This window comes from Cloeon dipterum, chromosome X (assembly GCF_949628265.1).
Source record: "Cloeon dipterum chromosome X, ieCloDipt1.1, whole genome shotgun sequence".
NCBI lineage: Eukaryota > Metazoa > Arthropoda > Insecta > Ephemeroptera > Baetidae > Cloeon > Cloeon dipterum.
The window spans coordinates 12,215,438-12,234,492 of record NC_088790.1 but is presented as its reverse complement, the minus strand read 5'-3'; the positions used below and the strand labels follow the sequence as shown (position 1 = coordinate 12,234,492).

General features: G+C 38.3%; 4 protein-coding genes across 5 annotated transcripts in view; 2 read left to right on the top strand and 2 right to left on the bottom strand.

The window, feature by feature from the left end:
• Window positions 1-19,055, bottom strand: part of LOC135946303 (glycine receptor subunit alpha-2-like) — a 127,851-nt gene that overhangs the window by 9,472 nt on the left and 99,324 nt on the right. The window lies entirely within an intron of this gene.
• LOC135946018 (uncharacterized) lies at window positions 1,920-3,802 on the bottom strand. Its single transcript, XM_065494015.1, has 6 exons — window positions 3,629-3,802; window positions 3,499-3,575; window positions 3,149-3,442; window positions 2,760-3,086; window positions 2,470-2,700; window positions 1,920-2,417 (listed from the first exon to the last, which is right to left on the bottom strand). Exons 1-6 carry the CDS (start codon window positions 3,747-3,749, stop codon window positions 1,920-1,922), a joined length of 1,548 nt encoding a protein of 515 aa, XP_065350087.1. The 5' UTR covers window positions 3,750-3,802.
• LOC135946581 (uncharacterized) lies at window positions 6,326-9,421 on the top strand. The gene is made up of 6 exons (XM_065494863.1): window positions 6,326-6,751; window positions 6,810-6,958; window positions 7,011-7,209; window positions 7,265-7,856; window positions 8,805-9,048; window positions 9,104-9,421. The coding sequence occupies exons 1-6, from the start codon at window positions 6,611-6,613 to the stop codon at window positions 9,327-9,329; spliced, it is 1,551 nt and encodes a 516-aa protein (XP_065350935.1). The 5' UTR covers window positions 6,326-6,610; the 3' UTR covers window positions 9,330-9,421.
• LOC135946440 (BTB/POZ domain-containing protein 6-B-like) lies at window positions 10,049-17,892 on the top strand. 2 transcript variants are annotated; one of them, XM_065494653.1, is made up of 7 exons: window positions 10,049-10,513; window positions 12,473-12,604; window positions 12,966-13,105; window positions 13,159-13,357; window positions 14,020-14,534; window positions 15,586-15,681; window positions 15,799-17,892. In XM_065494653.1, exons 2-7 carry the CDS (start codon window positions 12,476-12,478, stop codon window positions 16,394-16,396), a joined length of 1,677 nt encoding a protein of 558 aa, XP_065350725.1. In that variant the 5' UTR covers window positions 10,049-10,513; window positions 12,473-12,475; the 3' UTR covers window positions 16,397-17,892. The 2 variants fall into 2 exon arrangements, with proteins under 2 accessions (XP_065350725.1, XP_065350726.1); XM_065494654.1 differs by lacking the exon at window positions 15,586-15,681.

The window sequence follows — 19,055 nt, the reverse complement described above, 5'->3', positions numbered from 1 at the left end:
CGCCGCCGACGGTATGTGTGTGCGCGCTATTAAGGCCGCGTGTATCAAGCCATCACTCAAACAGACACGCGAGGCGCACTGCATAATGCCAAATTTGGCAAGTTGCGGCGTATGTTATTAATTTACTGCAGATGATGCCCGGCATGAACAAGTCAGCTAGAACTCCTAATTGAAATTTGCAGGGTGTACGCAGCGGAGAGGATTTCGCAAGTTGCGTCTATAGAGAGGAAGGAAACTCAAACTTTCATGTTTTCATTATAGTTTGCTAAAGTAGGTGACGTTTTTACTCTCTAAAAATTTAAACGTCACTCATTCTCAGCAGTAGTTTGTCCAACATACCAAACTTGGTGTAAAAAATTAATTGAGAATGTTTCAGACTGAATGTTTAATTTTCTACTAGCTCGATTTACAAAAACTGATTAGTATAGAATTAAAAATAAAGGAATTTATTACTCTCAAGTTCAGAATTTCTCCAAACCGATTTGAATTTAACCTTTTCTAAGGCGTCTAGGCTTTGAATCAAACAGACATATATAAATTAAAGCAGTACCTTACCCAAAATATTGATACATTCCAATTTAATAAAAATAAAAGCAATTTTTCCATAAAAAAAAATTCATCTACAATTGATAAAGCCGGGTTCATCTTTAAATTTGTCGTCGGTTTTAAGTCCATTTTCATATTGGAATCCAATTATTCAGGAAGATTTGTTCATCAACGTTCATCTAATCTTATGGAACTTTAAGAATAAGTCTATCAACATTAATTTCCAATGCAAATCATGCATATCTCCCTAGCAATTGCTTCTAGCGCACACAGAAGAGTCATAAATTTCTAAGCACTTGTGTTTAATGGCTCTTTCCCGTATCGATATGGAAAGCATGGTCTCCAGTGAATTCTGCTACTTTGCGCGCGCTCATCTCCACAAGCGCACACGTAAAATATCATGTTTTTCGCAATAAAACTGCGCAGCGCTCGCGTAATTTACCGTCGCGCAGCCGAATGAAACATAATTTACGGCGCGCTTTAATGGTCGCATTTGCCATTTGATTCTGCGCGAAGGCAGCAGTAAAAGCCGCAAACTGCCGTGTGTATGCAGCACACCGTGTCGCATTGTTTCAGAGCGCGGGGGTGCGTTCCAGTCCGCTCTTATCAACCCCCTTGATAGATGCAATTATTAAGGGGCGTGTTACACGCTCCGGTAATCTCACCTGCGAAGAAGATACGCGCAATATGGTTGTTTGAGAGAATTCCTAGCGGGTAGCAGTTGTTCACAATGAGGGAAACTATCATGGTGAATTATGCGTGCTAAATCTGAGGGTCGCCGTGAATCGTTTAGACCGCACAAACTGTTTTTGCCGTTCCATATCAATCGATCTCAGAAATCAATGATTTTTTCTTGCGTTTAAGCATTAACGTTTTGGCCTCGCAGTAAAAATTTTAAATGATATCTGTAGAAACAATTAAGAACAAAAATGCTAATCAATAGGGTTGATGCTAGTTTGTTAAGACATTGTAGTAAAAATAAAAATTAGATCCATCGAAGGAAATTATTATTTAAAGCTAATCATGTGCACGCTGATTGGTCGCAACTTGATTTCAGTGATGTCTGCTAAGCCAAAAATAAAAAATGTTATATATTTCATTGCATTTAATTTATGCACAAATAAGTTACAGGTAGGCGACCTTTTGCCGTCAAAAATTCAGCAGGATTGTTCAAATTGTGCAAGGAAACCATAGTGTGTCTGTTGGCACCCTTCATCACATCATCTTGTTGATTATAACAGAGAGTTGTCAGTCGTGAAAAATATTTAAAGAATTTCCACGTCAGTGAATAATAAATATTTTTTTCGGTTATTTGAAAAATCAAACAACATTCTTAATATTTTTATCTATACAGAGTATTTATTTTTATTGCTCTATTTTTTCCGAAGAAATCCCGTTTGTCTTAAAGTCTTTTTGACTTCACTGATTAATTCAGTATTGTATTTCCAAATGTTGGCATCCACGGTCAAGTTTCCGTCGTTCTTGGTCATGCATTCGTACTTTCTCCTACCATAGCAGTAATGTTGCAAGTGCGCGTCTTCCAGATCAAAGTCAACGTATTCACACCACGTGGTATGACCGCCCAGGCATGCGATTGCAAAATGGTTATGCAGCGCGAGTACGAGATCTGTGTTGTGGAACGCCTTTATCCCTGTGCCCGGCTCTTCATACTCTTTATTCCGCCGGACATTCTGAAGCATATGCATATATTTTGGGATGTTGAAGTACCAGTCCTGCAGCTCCTTTTTTTCATCCATAAAATAAACATTGCGGGCGATAAGAGTAGCATAGGGAATGTTTTTTGCTTTCGGTAACGTTACGTCATATACAAGCTGCTGCCACGTTAATAAGTCACCGCGTGGTACGATCAACTATAATAAAAGCTTTTATACAAATTTATAAAGTAAATATACAAAATTCTACCTCATCCACGTCAAGCAAGACGACGTATCGGTACTTGTACATATTTTGATAAAAGCAATCATTGATTTCAATCACCTCTTGGAATCTCCTAACTCCGTATTGCTTCTTCTGTAAATAGGTGGTCATAAAATGAGGAATGTTGGCGGAGTGTCCGGGCAGGGTGGTTTTAACCACTTCAATATTCCCCATGCGCTTGTAATGCTCTAGTATTCTTGTAATATTTTCGTGGACCTGAGAATTATCATAAATTTAGCATGATTCCTGTTCAAATTAATGACGTAACCCCTTACATGCAACTCGTAAAAGACGACTTTATCCGCGCCTAAAATTTTGAGCATTTCGATCCACTCTACCAGACGGATGGCCATGTATGCATCGTGCTCAAAATTTAGCGCTTTTACGCAAACGACGAAATCCTTTTTCTCTCCTTCCGGAGCTAGGTTGTGCACCAATTTAAGATTATTGGTTGCGCGGTCACAGGGATTTCCAACCAATGAAACAGAGTCCGGCACTTGATTACCGTATTCCAAAGGAATTTCGCAGCTTAACAGATAAGGAAAAAGAGTCGCTCCATTTTTCCCCCAATGATTGTACCACATGAACTGGTAATCGAAAACCTTTAAATTTTAAATTAAATTAATTAGAAAATAGATAGGGATCGAAGAAACCATTGTTATACTCTAGTGATGGCAGGTGCTTCATTTCCAAACCAAATGAGGCAGGTAGCACTTTCTGAAATAGTGTACTGGTCTGTCATTGTAATGATGCGAATTATCCTCTTTTTTGCTGCTGGTCTGTCATCGTAGTATGCACCATAGAGAAAATATGATGCATTTTTCGTTTTTTGTGTTTGCCAGTATATGTTGTTGTAGTGAATATCCAGTGGGTTGCAATAATGCCCGCACGTGCTGTTAAAACGAGGACCATCGTCGTCAAGGTAAGCTACAAGTACATTTGGGTGCGATTCTCCAATCTGTGATTGCGAATTTAAAATTATTGATATATTTTTAAATATACATTGCAGTTTACCTTGCTTAAAATAACATCATCAGTAAACTCGGTCCCATCAAATCCTATGAGAATCTCCTCTTGTTCTTCCCGTAACACTTGAGAAATGTATATTAGTTACCGCAAATATTGTTGTTAAAAATTAAGTTACCACCAGCATTTTCAGAGGGAAAATAATACACGGCCAAGCAGAGAGATTGCACAAAAACCACTGTCACCAGCGCCAAAAATAATTTTGATTTTCTAATACATTGAGAATTTCTCGAATTCATATTTCTGGCAGAAAACACAAGAACAATATTTAAAATATCACATTATATTATACTCTAATTGTATGTGAGATGCATGGTTAAACAGAGAGCAATTGAAGCAGGATTTTCACTTACGAGTATGGAGTATTAGATAGTTCGATTTGACTGCCGAAATTGAAGCTACTCAATCGGCAAAACATATTAAGATAAGTAATAAGAAAAACCATTACTTATCTTTTAAGATGCTGACTATATAATCTTTCATTGAGCAAAAATTATTTTAAATAATCATGCAATTGGGATCAAAGTGTTTTGTGGTCACTCAATATGATTACGTTCGATTTTATCTTTCCAGTTGCAATTGATAATGTCTTAATACATTGGATTGAAAATAATAAGTCAATTCAGTTTATATTTTATTCTAAATATGGAAGCATTTGAAAGAGCTGGAAAGTCTGACATTAAACAATCGAGAAAAATATGTATGCCATCGAAATGAACTAAAACCATCTTAAATATCACTAAACTTAAAATATTTTTACAATCTGGGTGATGTTTGAATTTTGGTCCCCATTATTCTGGTTGTGTAAAAATGGATGCATGCGGGCGCATCGATCGGCACAAAATGTAAAAGCAAAACCGAGGTGTTTGGCAACTTGCGGTTGTTTATGTATACATATACGTTTTGCAGCCTAGGCTGTGTGTGTTTCGGCCCATTAGCCTCGTGTGGTGTGGACGGGGGGTGGCGCGGTATTGACAAAGGTAATTTGCGCGCAGCATCGCCCCGTTCGGTGATCAAAATTGACAGAATGCAGAGAACTGGAAATTTTAATCTCTCATCCCTTCATCAGTATTAATCTGCCAAGCAGATTAATAGCAAAATAGTAAAGTAATATTAAGCCGGTTTCGATTTTTTCACAAATTAAAAACAAACAAAACTTTGAAAAGTAAACAAAATTTGATCATATGTCATAAAAAATAATCAATGAAAAATCTGAAAACTTTGAAAATTTAATCTTAAGTGAGTTTTTAAAATGTTATAAAATATAAAAATACACGGAGAGACTCTTATTCATTAATTTTTTTGTACAATTTATCCTTTTGATGTTTCTAATGGAATACTTTGTCTCTGTGTTTCTTGATGGGCATAGCATAAAATACACATCAAAATCCATTTCCTACGAGTGCTTTTTGCGTCATATAGCATTCAAAAAATTAATGTTTTCATTATCCTTCGTGTCCTAAGAGGATACGCGCACTTAAATTGGTGCTCATAAACAAATCATGCTGCAACCCATCACTCGTAACAGAAAGAGTGTCTCGTTTCTTGCAAAGGGAGCGTCAGTTTTGCGTCCTTTCGCTACTTTTGAAACATTCGTTCGCAAATTTAAATAACTCTGGCGCGCGCGCTTTATTTGATGACCGAATTTACATGCGGAGAATGTATAAAGAGATGGAGGAGCAACACGAGAGGAATTCAAGTGTCTCTTTCTCTCCGCCGGGCAGATGTTTCTTGGCGTGAAAAAGCGCACTCGAGAAAGAAGCGCAGCACGTCGGTGTCATGTTTTATTCATGCAGCGCCGAGAGAACTTTAATTTTGCCGCGTGCAAATGCGAGAGAGCAGTCAAAAACACACACTCACCGAGCTAGTTTGCATAAAAAGTAGGATCCTCTCGCAACTTTTGAGATATTAATTTTAATTTTCGCGGGATAAGGGAGGGATTAAGGAAGTCGGCCCTGCCGCGAGCCCAGCGCAGGTGCGTGCATCTCTGATTGCACGCCTTCAGCCCCTTTTTCTCCCCTTTCGGCGAAGTCAGTGCGAATACTAATTGACAAAGACAAAGAAGACCTTTGACTAACCGCCGAGTGCGTTGCACTGAATTTATAACAGGTCCATTACTCTAGCGCAAAGATGACAATTATAATTTGGCACCCGCCGGAAACTTAGGCCATTATGATTGTCAAAGAAAAGATAAATTTTTCTTCTGTATGATATTTAAAATAAATCTTGAAAAGAGCTCTTATATTCACCACCAACTATTTCAGATCAGAGCTATCGTAATATTAAGATACTTGAATATTGTATAGGCACTGCATAGTGAAAACTCTTTGAGGAAAAAAAATAAGTTCGCAGCCGTCAGAAGGGTATAAAAGAGAATTTTCCCTTCTTAAATTATCTTATTAGAAAAAGCAGAGTTTCTCTTTCTTTGACATTAGCTTTTCATTACAATGGTTAGTATTTTTGAGCCGGTGAATTTTAGTGAGGGAAAATTGAATAACAGGGTTGGCAAGATTTCGTCACTCGGATCCTCTTTTCGATTTAACTCAGATATAAGTAAAGCTAAACGTTTTCGATGATCGTTAATTTAGATCTTTCGCAGCTATTACTGCGGCTATTTATTAGTTTTGGAGCTAAAGTACTGCACAAAAGATTCTGAAAAAAAAAAATACAAAACGTTGTGCCGCGGGCCGCGGGAACGCCAGGAACTGGTTGCAGCATCAAAATCTCTCCAATTTTGCCGCGCTTCGTTTGCCGCGTGACGTACTGCAAGGCAGGGGCCGAGCCTACTTCCTCCTCCACCTCCTCCTTCATCCTCCTCGTGGTGTTTGTTTACAAATTGGTCATGGCCGTCGGCCGTCCTCACGGAGCCGCCGCGACTTCGCCGTGACTGTCGTGCTGCAAGAAGAAACATCGCGACAGCATTGCATGGTGGGGTCAACTACATACTGGGGTCAACGCCTTGCTCTAGTCAACAAAGTCGAAGACTTCTCCGCAAGAAGATACATAAGCTTTTTTGAGGCTTATCGTATCATTTCCCCAACGCTGTAGACACTGCCTTTATTGCGGCCTTGACGAAGAAGTACTTGTCAAACAGACAAAAATGGCCTCAAACGAAGCTTACGCAAAGGCCAAGGACTGGCGCCGCAGCCACACCAGCCTCACTGCCCAGTTGTGGTACATGTACGAAAATGGCATCTGTGTTGATGTGCTTGTCCGAGTCAAGGCAATCGATGGGACCGAGGTTATTCCCCATTTTCATCGTGTTTTACACACATCTTTTTTCTTGATTTTGCGTACAGGTTGTGTTCAAATGCCACAAATTGGTGCTCGCCCGGCTGTCCGAAAATTTTCTACGTCTGGTAAAAAACACAGACGACGATGGCGACGTAGAAATTGTCACCGTCAACCTTAGCACCAACGATCCTAAAATCTTTTCTGTTATTTTGAGGTACAAATTAATTTTCTTTGGTTTCACAACAGAATATTCATCCACATTTTAGGTACGCCTACCTGGACAAGCTGGAACTCAAATCGATGAAACAGGCATTGGATGTACACAGATTCTCCTGCGAATATGGAACTGTGCAAATTTTCAAAGAGTGCGAAGATTACATTTCCAATAACGTCAACAAACACTCCGTGTGGGACGTGCTTGACTACGCTCCTAAACAGTCTATGCTCATGAAATGGGCCAAATCGGTAAGAAATCATTTAGTCTCACAAGTCAAAATAAATTAATTTAAACATTCCATAGACCTTGGGAAGGGAAACCAAGCAATGTCTGCAGTCAGAAAATTTCCTAAATTGCTCCCAATCGACGTTGCTTACCCTGGTAAAAATGCAGCAGCTGAACATGCCTTCAGAGCTGGATTTGGTGTTGGCGGTGATCAAGTGGACAAGGCGCAGGAACAAAGACCAAGATCTCACGCCACAGATCTCGCAGGAGCTGCTGGGTCCGGTCCTGGAGCAGATCCGCTTCCTCTCGCTCTCAGCTGCTGAGTTCTCGGAGCACGTGGCCAAATCTGGACTGCTGAATAATTCTGATTGTCTGGCCATTTTGGTCAACATGTCCGCGCCAGGCCAGATGGCCTTGTCCAACCACATATGCAAGCAGATGCGACCCAGGGAGAAGGCTTGCACGGCAAAAGAGAGCAGTCAAAAACCAACCCCTACAAAGAAACATGAAAAGGAGCAGCAGGTTGTGAAAGTAGCTAACAAAGTGGTTCCTCCGCCTAAAAATGCTGCAGCATCGAAACAGGATGAGATAATGAAGAAAACAGATTTGCTCTTCAAGCAGTTACAGCAAGGTATATCCTCCATGCTTAATCCAGTGGAAAATACTCAAGGTTGGTTTATTTGAATTATTGTTTGTTGGTTAAAAATATTGATCCTTAAAAAGTATTTTTAACTAGTGAATACTTCGTTCATTCCTTTCTAATTATTCAATTCTATTCAAGGTTATATTAAACACAGTTTGTGTACAACTATTGTATCATTGTTATCACTTATTTACATAAATATAATTTGCAGTCTTAGCTACTTTTTTCTAATTATTTGCTATTTTTTATTCAAACGGGTTCGCTTGTGTGATGAGTATAATAATATGGACCACCAATCCCAAACATTTTCATTCTCGTACTGTTTTAGTTATATATAAACTAGAAAATTTTACAATAGCAAATTTTGTTTAACTCATGATGGAATTGGTAAAAAAAAACTTCCATTGATTGGGCTAATCAATTATCATATTCGGCTTTCTTTTTTTTAGATTTTTAAGCTATTTTTTTAATTTGAATGAAACGACAGTATTCTGAACTTTTTTTATTTTATTTTTAACTGCATACCTTTTTAAAAACATAATAAACTATTATTCGTTCAAAAAGTTTAAATATTAAAAATAATTTCTTAAAATTTTGATGTCTAAATATTGATAAAACTGTAAAATCAATATTTGTACTGTTTCAATAATATTTGTACGTGTTGTGCAGCTTAAATGAGCATTCGGAGCAAATTAATGTTCCCAAACAATTTTAATTAGAGTACACTGTTGGTGGATTTTCTAAATGGCCAATTTCGAAATATTTGATCTTAAGCAGGTCATTGTATTTTTTTTTTTTTTAGAGATTGTTATACTTTTGTAAAAAAAAAATAATTTTTGCTCTTTAACTTGGTCACATCAAGATACGCTAGCACTAAAACATCCAATAATTAAGTTCTTTTGTTTTCGAAACGCAAAATTCTATTACGCTATTTTGTTAGAAATTAACCAAACATTTTCCTTGTTCAAATTTCAGACCATGTTGTGGTGGAACGGGTGTTGGATCCTGTTTGTCCCTTTTTAACCCAGACGATGAAAGCACCCTGTGAAATTAATATCAGCTTCCAACTAAGCAGGGCTGCCACCCTGAAGGCTGTCTGTATCGAGACCCAGGTCACCGAAACTAACAAGAAGATTTACAAGGAAGCTCTGCACATTATGGTCCGCGAAATGGGAAAAACTGAAAATATCGCTTATCAAACTTACCACGGTGACGCCAGGTACAGTTGGCTCTACATGATTTTGTTGATTATTTTGAACTTACAATTCCTCCAGATATGGACCTGATGAGGAACTGCAAGTGAATTTTACTTCAAAAGTGAAACGAATGAATTCTGGAGTGTGGTACACCATGAGGATCCTCCTGCGCTCTGCTGGCCAATACAAATTGCACTTTCGACCCAACTTAGTTGTACTCGAGGAACTGAAGGTCGTGTTTAACAAGGAAGAATCCTGTGCTAGGAAACCATGCCCAGTTACCAAACTCATACTTGAAGTCTGACGCGGAAGCAAAAAACGTTGATATGGTATTATTTTTTACTATTTACCTACACAAACTTAGGAATAAAAAGATCAATTCCAAGAACAAAATAATGTTGTTATTTGTCCTCAAACACTATCCATTTATAAAATTTTAGCAAGGAATAAAAATTTTAAACATTAGATTAAATAATGGACTTTAATTTAATTTTTCGTCATAGCTAGGAAATATCTTTAAATTCACCTTAAAAGCCCAGCCCCTGAAGTGAACTAGTGACGCTAATTTAAAAAATGATAAATTGAAGCTGATTTGCAACAATTCCATCCTATTTTAAAATAAAACGGCGTCAATATTTAGTTCAATTTGTGGGGCCTTAAGACTTAAAAGCGCCTCTAATTGTAAGCAATACAAACTTGCACTGTGCCGCACCTGTTGCATGCTGAACGGCTTTCTGTGTTACTTATTCCAAGGTCGCAAAATCAAACCCAACTGATTATTTCAAAAAATGCTATATTCGAATTTAATTTAAAAGCTTAAACAGAAATGAGAATGATTTCATGTACACTTCACGCGGGCTAAAAAGACTTGAAAATCTTTTAAAGCTTTTTAAATTACATTGGGCAAGCAAAAGCAACGCCAGCGCCTCCACTGGAGAGTAGAGAATTTATTGTGAGCTTTTATTTTTACATCCATGCCTGCTCTCTTCTCGTCTCCTCAACAGCTGATTGCTGTGGGTGGGTGTGGGTGCACCGGCATCGCTAACCAAGGAGAACAAGGAGAGGCTCTCTTTAAGCATCGCTTTCTAATTTCTTAACGCGTAACACGTGAATGATCGCACGAAAAGGACGCCGATCGTTGTTTATACGCACAGTGACAATGTCTTCCACGCGTGATGTTTAACTCACCGAAAATATTTGCCAATTCCTGAGCGCAGCACAAGTTTCATTGTCAAATTCGAACTCGCATTTTGCTCAATTCAACCTTGGCTTTTGACACTGCTAATTTCCTGACTAAAACTTGGTCTGATTTTTGTTTCTATTCGATCTCCTTGACAACTTCTTCTCTTTATATCTGAACAAGCCATTTATAAACTGCAGCGAGAAGAAGTGTCGCTTGAAGGAAATTTTGGCAAATTTACTGATCTATCTGTGGCTCAGTTAAGATCAATTTGAAAATCTTAAGACGTGCGGCATCTTCGTGCACAGGTGAGGCAGTCAAATTCATATTTGATTTTTGTCACTTAACTCTAGCACAAAATCCAGGTGAAGTTAATGCTATCATACACAACAATGCATGATTTGGACCCTTTGGTTTGGTATTGAGTGCCCCATGCCCCATTAAATTGTTAGCGTATTGTATACGTACATTACATACCAGTGTTTGACAGTGCTTTGAAGACATATATATTGTGTGCCATTGTCTGAGGAATATGTAATCTATCGTCCAATTTTTGTGGATGAACCTGATCAGAGTTCAAAGAACTGGAAGAGAAAATCTTTTCTGAACTGACTAATTCAAATTTTTTATTTTTTTATTCTTTTATATAAAATTCGTGAATGCGATTCTGATGAGTCACTGACCTGGCATCGCATCTGCTGGCTTCATCAGCGGTGGTGGAAACTGCGCCTTTCCCTGGTCTGGGGTAATGCATGTCGGGGTGGAACGCGTTGCAGGCGAGTTTTCCATTTATAATGTATGGGCTCTGAAATTTCCCGTGAGTTTTTGATTTGATTGTTTTTTCCCCCGAAACAAAAATGTTTTAATTTTAGGAATGAATTTCCTATAAAAGATTTCCTTAAAATATAATTTAAAACATTTTAATTTTTATTATAAAAATGCTTAGCTTGAAATTTTCAAATTTTTGCCACCTGAACTTTGGCCCTTTTTCGTATTTTTTGCTATCCTGTTTCTCTGGGAAAGTCCTCACTTTAAACGAGACAATAATGTCCCGTGAAGCCATCTGCAACAATCTGGAATCCAAGTCTTATTAAGAAGTGTCTCCTTTAAACGGTTAATCACATGGACCAGCAGTGTAATATTTGTGCGAGACAAGTCACATGTTGTGCAGACGCAGGCAGCCCTCTTCCGACCCTTTGCACAGACATAATCATATTTCCTAAGGAATGCATTTGAAAAACACAAAGCACCTTCCTTTTTGTTAATATGAAATTGCCTTTTATTATTTCGAGTTTCTGGTGCTCATTTTTACATTTTCCATGCGCTATCTAATCAAACACCCGGGTTCTTTTTCTTCCACGTCATCATTGAATTCTAAATTATGAGCCTCAACCATGTTTTAATTTATCATTATTCCCGCTTTGCTACCTGAAAATTTAAAACACGCGCAACTGTAGTGGAAAAATGTTGCTCTCAGTTTAGTTTTTGGGCAGAAGGCAGCAGCTCGTGCTGGATGAGTAAAAGGAGGACATCAAAGGGAATGTCCTGTCTTTGTTCTTTACGCAGAATACTTCCACAAAGTGCACAATTGGCGTTGGATAATTTCATCTGGCGCGACACGGCAGATTTTTAGCTTCAAATTGGCTGCGGTCACACAGCCCCTTTTCTGCTCTTTATCAAACTGCCAGTGCAATTAGCAAAGTGTGGACTGCTGCTTGCACAGTGCTTAATTGCCTCGCCGCTGACAAGAAAGACTAAAGTTTTTGCGCTCTCAACCGACGCTTTTATTAAAATCTCAAACTTTTTTCATCTTTCCGCACCCTGCTCTGATTTTATGACTAAAGCTTATGCAAGAGATGAAATAGGACTGTAGATTAAAGACACTTACAATTAGTTAGCGATTGACTGTAAGCAGCTTAAAGGTTTATCACGATTTTTATTTTAAATAAGTTACTTGTAAAAGATCTTGAACACAATTGCGACACATTGCAAGAGGGAATCAATCGATTTATGCTAACAATAAGAAATTACCACGGGAAAGCGAGATATTATAAAGAAAATTTGTCTCGTGGCTGTTTTGGACTGCAAGCTTTGGGCCGGCAGTACTTTACCTGTTAAATAAAATTCATAGAATGGAATGATCTAATTGAGAAATATTGACATTCACTGTGTTTTTTCAGCTACAATAATTTGTTCCATTTCAGAGTTTTCACTTTAACTTTAGACACAATGTAATATTCACGAATATTTTGTGTGTGTTTTTCCAGAATATGAGTACTACTGATTCGGAAAAATGGCGCAAGGAGCACTCGACTTTGGCGGACCAGCTTTGGTACATGTATCAGCACGATTTGCGAACCGATTTGACCATCTTTGTCAAGGACGAGTCAAAATCAGATGTATGTATTTCAAATAAGCGTGAGCTTCAACAAAAATTAAACTTTTCCACGTTGTTCCCTGAAACCTGCATAATTATTAAAATAATACGCGCTGCAAGTTGGCCAATTTATTGTAAGGCTACATCAACTGAGAGAAATTGTAAATTACACACAAGGAAGAACTGAATAGGAGATGAGGAAAATGTTTTCTTTGCGTCATTGCAATAAGTGAATGTTCACTGACAAAATTAAAAATTTTACCATTGATACAAAATGAATAAACAAACAAATTCCAGAGTTTTCATTTAAGATCATTTTTCTTTTTTTTTTTGTATTAAAATGCAATGGCTCCTTGATTTAATTTTTTTCCTTTTGATTACAGACATTCAAATGCCACCAGATGGTGATATCTCGTTTGAGTGCTGCCTTTGACAAACTCATCCAACACGCATGCTCGGTCCCAACAGTTCGCCCGTCTATCAACCTCCGGTTTGATCCACAGCTCTTTCTAATCGTTCTCAAGTATGTCCCTTAATTAAATTCTTGTCCACAAGCGCTTATAAATGCATCTGCAGATTCGCCTACACAGACGAAGTACTTCTGCAGTCTGGCAAGGAGGCACTTTCCATTTACAAACTGTGCAAATCCTACGATATTGAGCATCTGGCTCTTGCCTGCGAGAAGTACATCAACTCTGACTTGGAAGCGGACAACATTTGGCAAGTTTTCGGCTGCCCAAACATTGGACCAACTCTCACATCTCAACTTAGATGGGTGAGAAATTTTTGTTTATAAAATTATGAGGTTCCGGCTTAATTTAAATTCTAAACCAAGGAAAAATAATTTCCCCCACTATTCCTGATCAAAAACATTAAAATTCCTCAATTTACGTGTTATTTCTTATTTTTTGGAATTTTTAGCTTAGTTTTTGCTTAGTTTCAGTAAATTTGGTGATTTTAACCAGTTTTGCATTTCATTGCATTCATGGACTAGTACATTTTTGACATTAAAAAGTAAGCAAATTTTCTTCTTTTAATGAAATAGATTTATATATTTAGCTATTGAAGTCCAGGCAATAACGGAGAGTTATCAGTTATTGGCGCTTTTTCAGCCATTTAACAGAAAGATTTTTTCTGGCCTCTTTAACTTTTTTCGGTCACTATGGGAGAAATAAATTTTGAAAGCAAAAACAGATAAGTCGGAATTTATAATTATGTCTGAAATTTGAAGAAAGTTTTGGGAAAATCGTTTTTATCTTAAACTAAATCAAATAGCCTAATGATTTTTAGAACAGTTTAAATAATTGATTAATTGAATGATTTAACTTGCCAATGGGTTTTTCATATTAATTAATAATTGAAGAAGAATTGCACAAATAAATGTCTTGAAAACTGATATTTTATTAATGTTAATTTAAAAATCTTGTGTGTCTTTAGTTCCTCGGCAAAAATACCTCAGCATGCCTGCAGTCGAAGCATTTCCTTTCTTGCAACCAGTCCAGCCTGTTGACCCTGACCGCGATGCCAACACTGAGCATTGATGGCGAGCTGGAGCTGGTGAAGGCGGTGATCAAGTGGACCAAGCATCAAAATGAAGGACGCGCTCTAGACCCGACCGTGTCCAAGTCCCTGCTGGGTCAGGCACTGCAGCACGTGCGCTTCCTTGCGCTCACGGCCACTGAATTCTCGAGTCACGTTGCCAAAAGCGGTTTGCTCAGCAGCGACGACAGCCTCGCCCTCCTGGTCAACTTGACCTGCCCAGGCCAGATGGCCGTGCCAAGCGGCCTATGCGCAAACACAGAGCAGAGGAAGAAGCCGCTCTTAGATGAGCAGTGCGAGAACGCGGAGAATGACAGCAACGAGATTTCTGCTAGTAATATTGAAGAAATTGTGCCAGCCGCGGAGGAAATTGAGGAAGAGAAGCAAGAAAAACAGGAAAATGTTGATCAAAGGTGGGTAGATTCCGTTCTAGATTACATTTCCTTTTTGTTTGCAACTAATCTGCCTGTCATGGATAAAACTGATCTTTCCTCCCTTCAACTGTTTGACAGGAAACATAGTTTAGATTGATATTTTTCTCACATTGATAGAGCCACTACCAGTTAACGTCTTTGAATTTATTTTTTTGCGCACTATTGATTATCCAGGGCTAAAAACTGGCAATCTCTCAGGGATTTTTCTCAAAATGTATTGCAACTAAATAATATATTGCGGTTGTTACTATAAAATTCACGGCCTAGAAATATTTTTTCTGGCTACTAGTAGACAAAAAATAACAAAGGGTCCAAATTTTCTGTAATATTATTATTTTGATTACCCTAAAAAAGTTAAATCATTGGTTATCATAATTATGATGCCATGTTGTTTGTTGTTGTTAGACCGATAACATAAATTATTTATGGCAATTTTGAAAATGACGAAACTTTTAGTACTAAAGAAATTTCAGCCCCGTTTTACTATTTACATGGACAACCTAAACACGTGAAAAATGGTTACTTTTTATTTTCCAATTTCCTACAAACAATCTAATAGTGAATAAATTGATGTAGATTTTATCTTAATTTGTTTCACTTAATGTCTCTTCTTAATAAAAAAAACTAATATTAAAATAGCTAAAAAGTATTGTGAAGAACATAAAGGAAACTGAAAACTGGCATGCCAGCCTTGAGAGTGGCTTATTTTTCGTATTGTGTTGTTCAATCTTTTTGTTAAATTATTTATATCTGCTGTTTCGTAACCGCAATGCTAATGTTAGTAAACAAGGTCTATATCTTATTTTTGCTTCTAATTTTGTTGTCTTATATTTACCAGGAAAATGTTTGGACCAACATTGAATTCGTATTAATAAATTGCACTGTGAAAAATTCGAACCATGCCATGTTAGCCAAGAGTGCGAAATACTAACTTTGATATGTTTAATGAGATTTGAAGCTAGTTTTCAGTCATGTTATAATTTGATGTAGCTTGACGAAAAACTTGATGTATCATTTCTTTACATTCCAGAAATATCCCTAGCTTTCTGTTTGCGACCAGGAATATTGCGAATCGCTCAAAAATTGGTCCAAATTGTGATGCCAAAATTTCTAAGCCGACTATCAGGTAAACTAGAAACTAGCTTCACCTTTTGACACCAATGAAAAATTATCCTAGTATTATTTTCTGAAATTTTTGAAACTGCAAGACTATTTTTCAGTACCGTTTTACGTTTGTTTGCAGTTGCTTTCTGGAACCACCTTTCAAGCCTGATCCCTCAAAAGAAGTGAACCCTTTGGGAGGAAGAAGAAGCCCTCATCAGGAAAGCGGGGATAACAGCGCAGCAAGAGCCAAGGAGAGCGACGAGCCGAACAATCCAGTGAACGTAGTCCGCAACATCATTCCGATGACCAACAACTTCACTTCCGAGGTGGAGGCACCCATGGACATCAACATCGAGTTCTGCGTGAACCAGCCCGCGCGGCTGATAAGCGTCAAGCTGATGAGCCAGATTAACCGCCAGCACGCCAACATCACCAGCTACAAGGAGAACATCTCGGTGACCATCAAAACGGGCGAGTCCAAGAAGTACCTTATGTCAGGCTATCTTTACGAGACGGTCGAGTTCGGGCCAGCGCCGCTCGAGATCAAGCTAAAGACCCCCTGCATTTTGCATGCAAACAAGCACTACCTAATGCAGGTGAGACTCAGGAGCGCTGGCAAATACGTCAGCCACTGCAGGAACTGCACCGTCTACGCCCCCCACAATCTCAACGTACAATTCACCAGCTGCGACAGCGGCAAAGGACTGCTCCACTCGCTGATCCTCATAGCAAACTGAGCAGCTTGAGTCTCCTCTAAAGCTGAGAAAAATCTGGTTCGTAATTCCCACACACCAATATTTTGAAATAGTACTCATTATTCTACTTGATCAATTAAATAGTTTACAAAATTAATTAATTTAAATTTACTATCAAAGACTGACAGAAAAATTTAATTATATACCAAATAGATGAATTAATAGTTTGCTTTAGAGGAGATATTTTCACTGCTACTTGCATTTGCATTTTTCTAGCCTGAATGTCAAATGTTCCTCCGCGACAAACATTCCTGATGAGGTTTAAGTGCTGCTTATTACTCTTGCATTCCTCATCCCACAATTATATTTAATCTGATTAATTCTAGAAATATATGGGAGCACAAAGTCCTTAAAAGTCAAGCAGCCCCCATATTTCCAGGACAAAATTTTAACCATTTTGAAATGAATCAGTTTCAGTTACCAATAAAGATACTTGCAGCTCCTATTTTGAGCGGTAAACTAAGTAAAAAGTTTTCTTTCCTCGGTCGCATCGGCCTTTAAAGCGGAACAAAGTCTTCGTCTTTGTTCGCATTCTGATGTTCCGCTCGTCGGCTTTGCTGCTTTTTTTATGGGTCGGCTGGACGTGCAAAGGGCCGGCTGATTTATGTGCCTTTTCCCGATCGACATGCGAATGAAAGAGAAGGAAAGGAAGAAAGAAAGGCCTGCACGCACGCAGGACAACAGCAGCGAGAGACTTAATCTATCCATCTGTCTCTTATTTTGTTTGCATTCACGACGTCCGGCTCTGCGACGAACATTATTTTTCCATTCCGCCGCTCAATATTTCATGCGCTGCATATGAAATTCCAGAATAAATAAAAATATTTTCTCTTTGTGCTCGTGTTTCGCCCGAGGAGAGCGAGCAAATGCATATTGCTGCTGCCTCGGTGAACTCGCAACGGACTTTATTACCCTCTTTGTGCATTGCAGACGCCGACATTATCATTATTTTTATTTGACGCACGTTGAAACGCGTCCAATATCGGATCCTTAATGAGCCAACCAGAATATTTCTTTGTGAGTACCGTAAAATGTAATATTGCTGCAACACGGGAATGTTCTCCATCAAGTTTACATCAGCGCCGTCTTTGATGAACATGAATTTGCATCTCTCACAATCAGCTTCAGAATAAAATAATCCAGAATAGATATTTTTAATGATGAATACAGTACCAAATTGGTTTCAAAGAGTGAGAAAACAACACCAAAGCTACACATTCTTCCATGTAATCCTCAACTACGATCGATCTGCTAATTTAAAGACTGTTTTCTTGTAAGGAAGAACAAATTGAGTGCCTTGCAATAGAGCAAATGTGCCTGTACAAATAGAGTGTATTTTCTCTCAGCAAAAATCGCAACAAATCCAAAGAATTCAGCATGTCAACGGTTTTTCATTGCATGTCTGATGTTACCATTTTGGATGAATAGAACATAGAACCGCAATAAATTTAATTATATTTTCTGAAATAAAAATAGTGTTTTACTTTTCCCTGATCAATTTTAGGGTGCTTAATTTTGATCTCGTATTTTTTTTTCATTACTTGGCCTGCTGAGCAAACAAACTAAACCAGAGATCTTGCTACCTGCACCTTATTTGTCTCCTCTCATCTGCAGCTTATTTCTGCTTGTTTGCTCTGTGTGTCTCGTCCTGAGCAAACTTCACACTAGTTGATAAGCAAAATGAAACGGTAGTTAATGAGTGTTTACGGGTTTTGTGAAGGAATCATCCAATCTTGCGTCGCAGGGGTTACTTAACATTTAGGGGTTTGTTGACCTAAATTAAAATGTGAAAGGAAAATAAATCTTGAGCCATTATAGCAAGTTTCCGGCGAAAGTCTAAAATCTAAGGACTCTTATGTCGGCAATTTAAAAAATGACGCACCTGTTAGGGTTGAGTGCCTATAAAATTTTACCATGATTGAATGAAAACTGGCTGCACAGTTTGATTCTGAAGCATTTTCTAAGTTAAATCCCCTAATGATTTTTAACCTTTGGAGCCTCAGAACTCGCAAACTGCGTTGAATAAAATATTTCCCAACTCATTGGATACTACACTAATTCCATAAATTTGCAAAAATAAACTAAACGTTGAATCCCAAGTGTTTTCTTCTTACTCTTAGAAATTTGTACCAAAACCATTGCTTAAATTTATACAGTACATACCAGTTGCCGTTGTTATTCCCTTCAAGATCACGCGTGAATTAACCAGTGTAAACATTTCACTCTGAGATGGATGTAGCGCATAATCCTTTTTCCAGAAGAAAAATACACCCGTTTCCACATCCCTTGCTGAAATTAGGGATTAGGCGAGGAATCTGACGTTTGTGTTTTGCATTCAGTTGGCCGTGAAAATTGGTAAATGGGTGCTTATAGTCCGGCACGAGTGCATACTGCTGTCCAAATTTCTGGGAGCGGCAAATCGTGTGTGCTATGTTTATTCGGCGAGAGTCGCACCCTCGTCAAAGTCATATCACGGTTGGCACTCAGCGGCCGTCTACCCGCGATATTATTGTGCGCGGGTGGACCTGCTTTTTTGCCGGTGCCAAAGTTAATTAAAAGCGGTGCTATCTCGCAGCAGCTCGCTCGCTCGCTCGAGTGCGGTATCAAACACGCCAGCCAGTCGCACAGGTTCACTCGCACT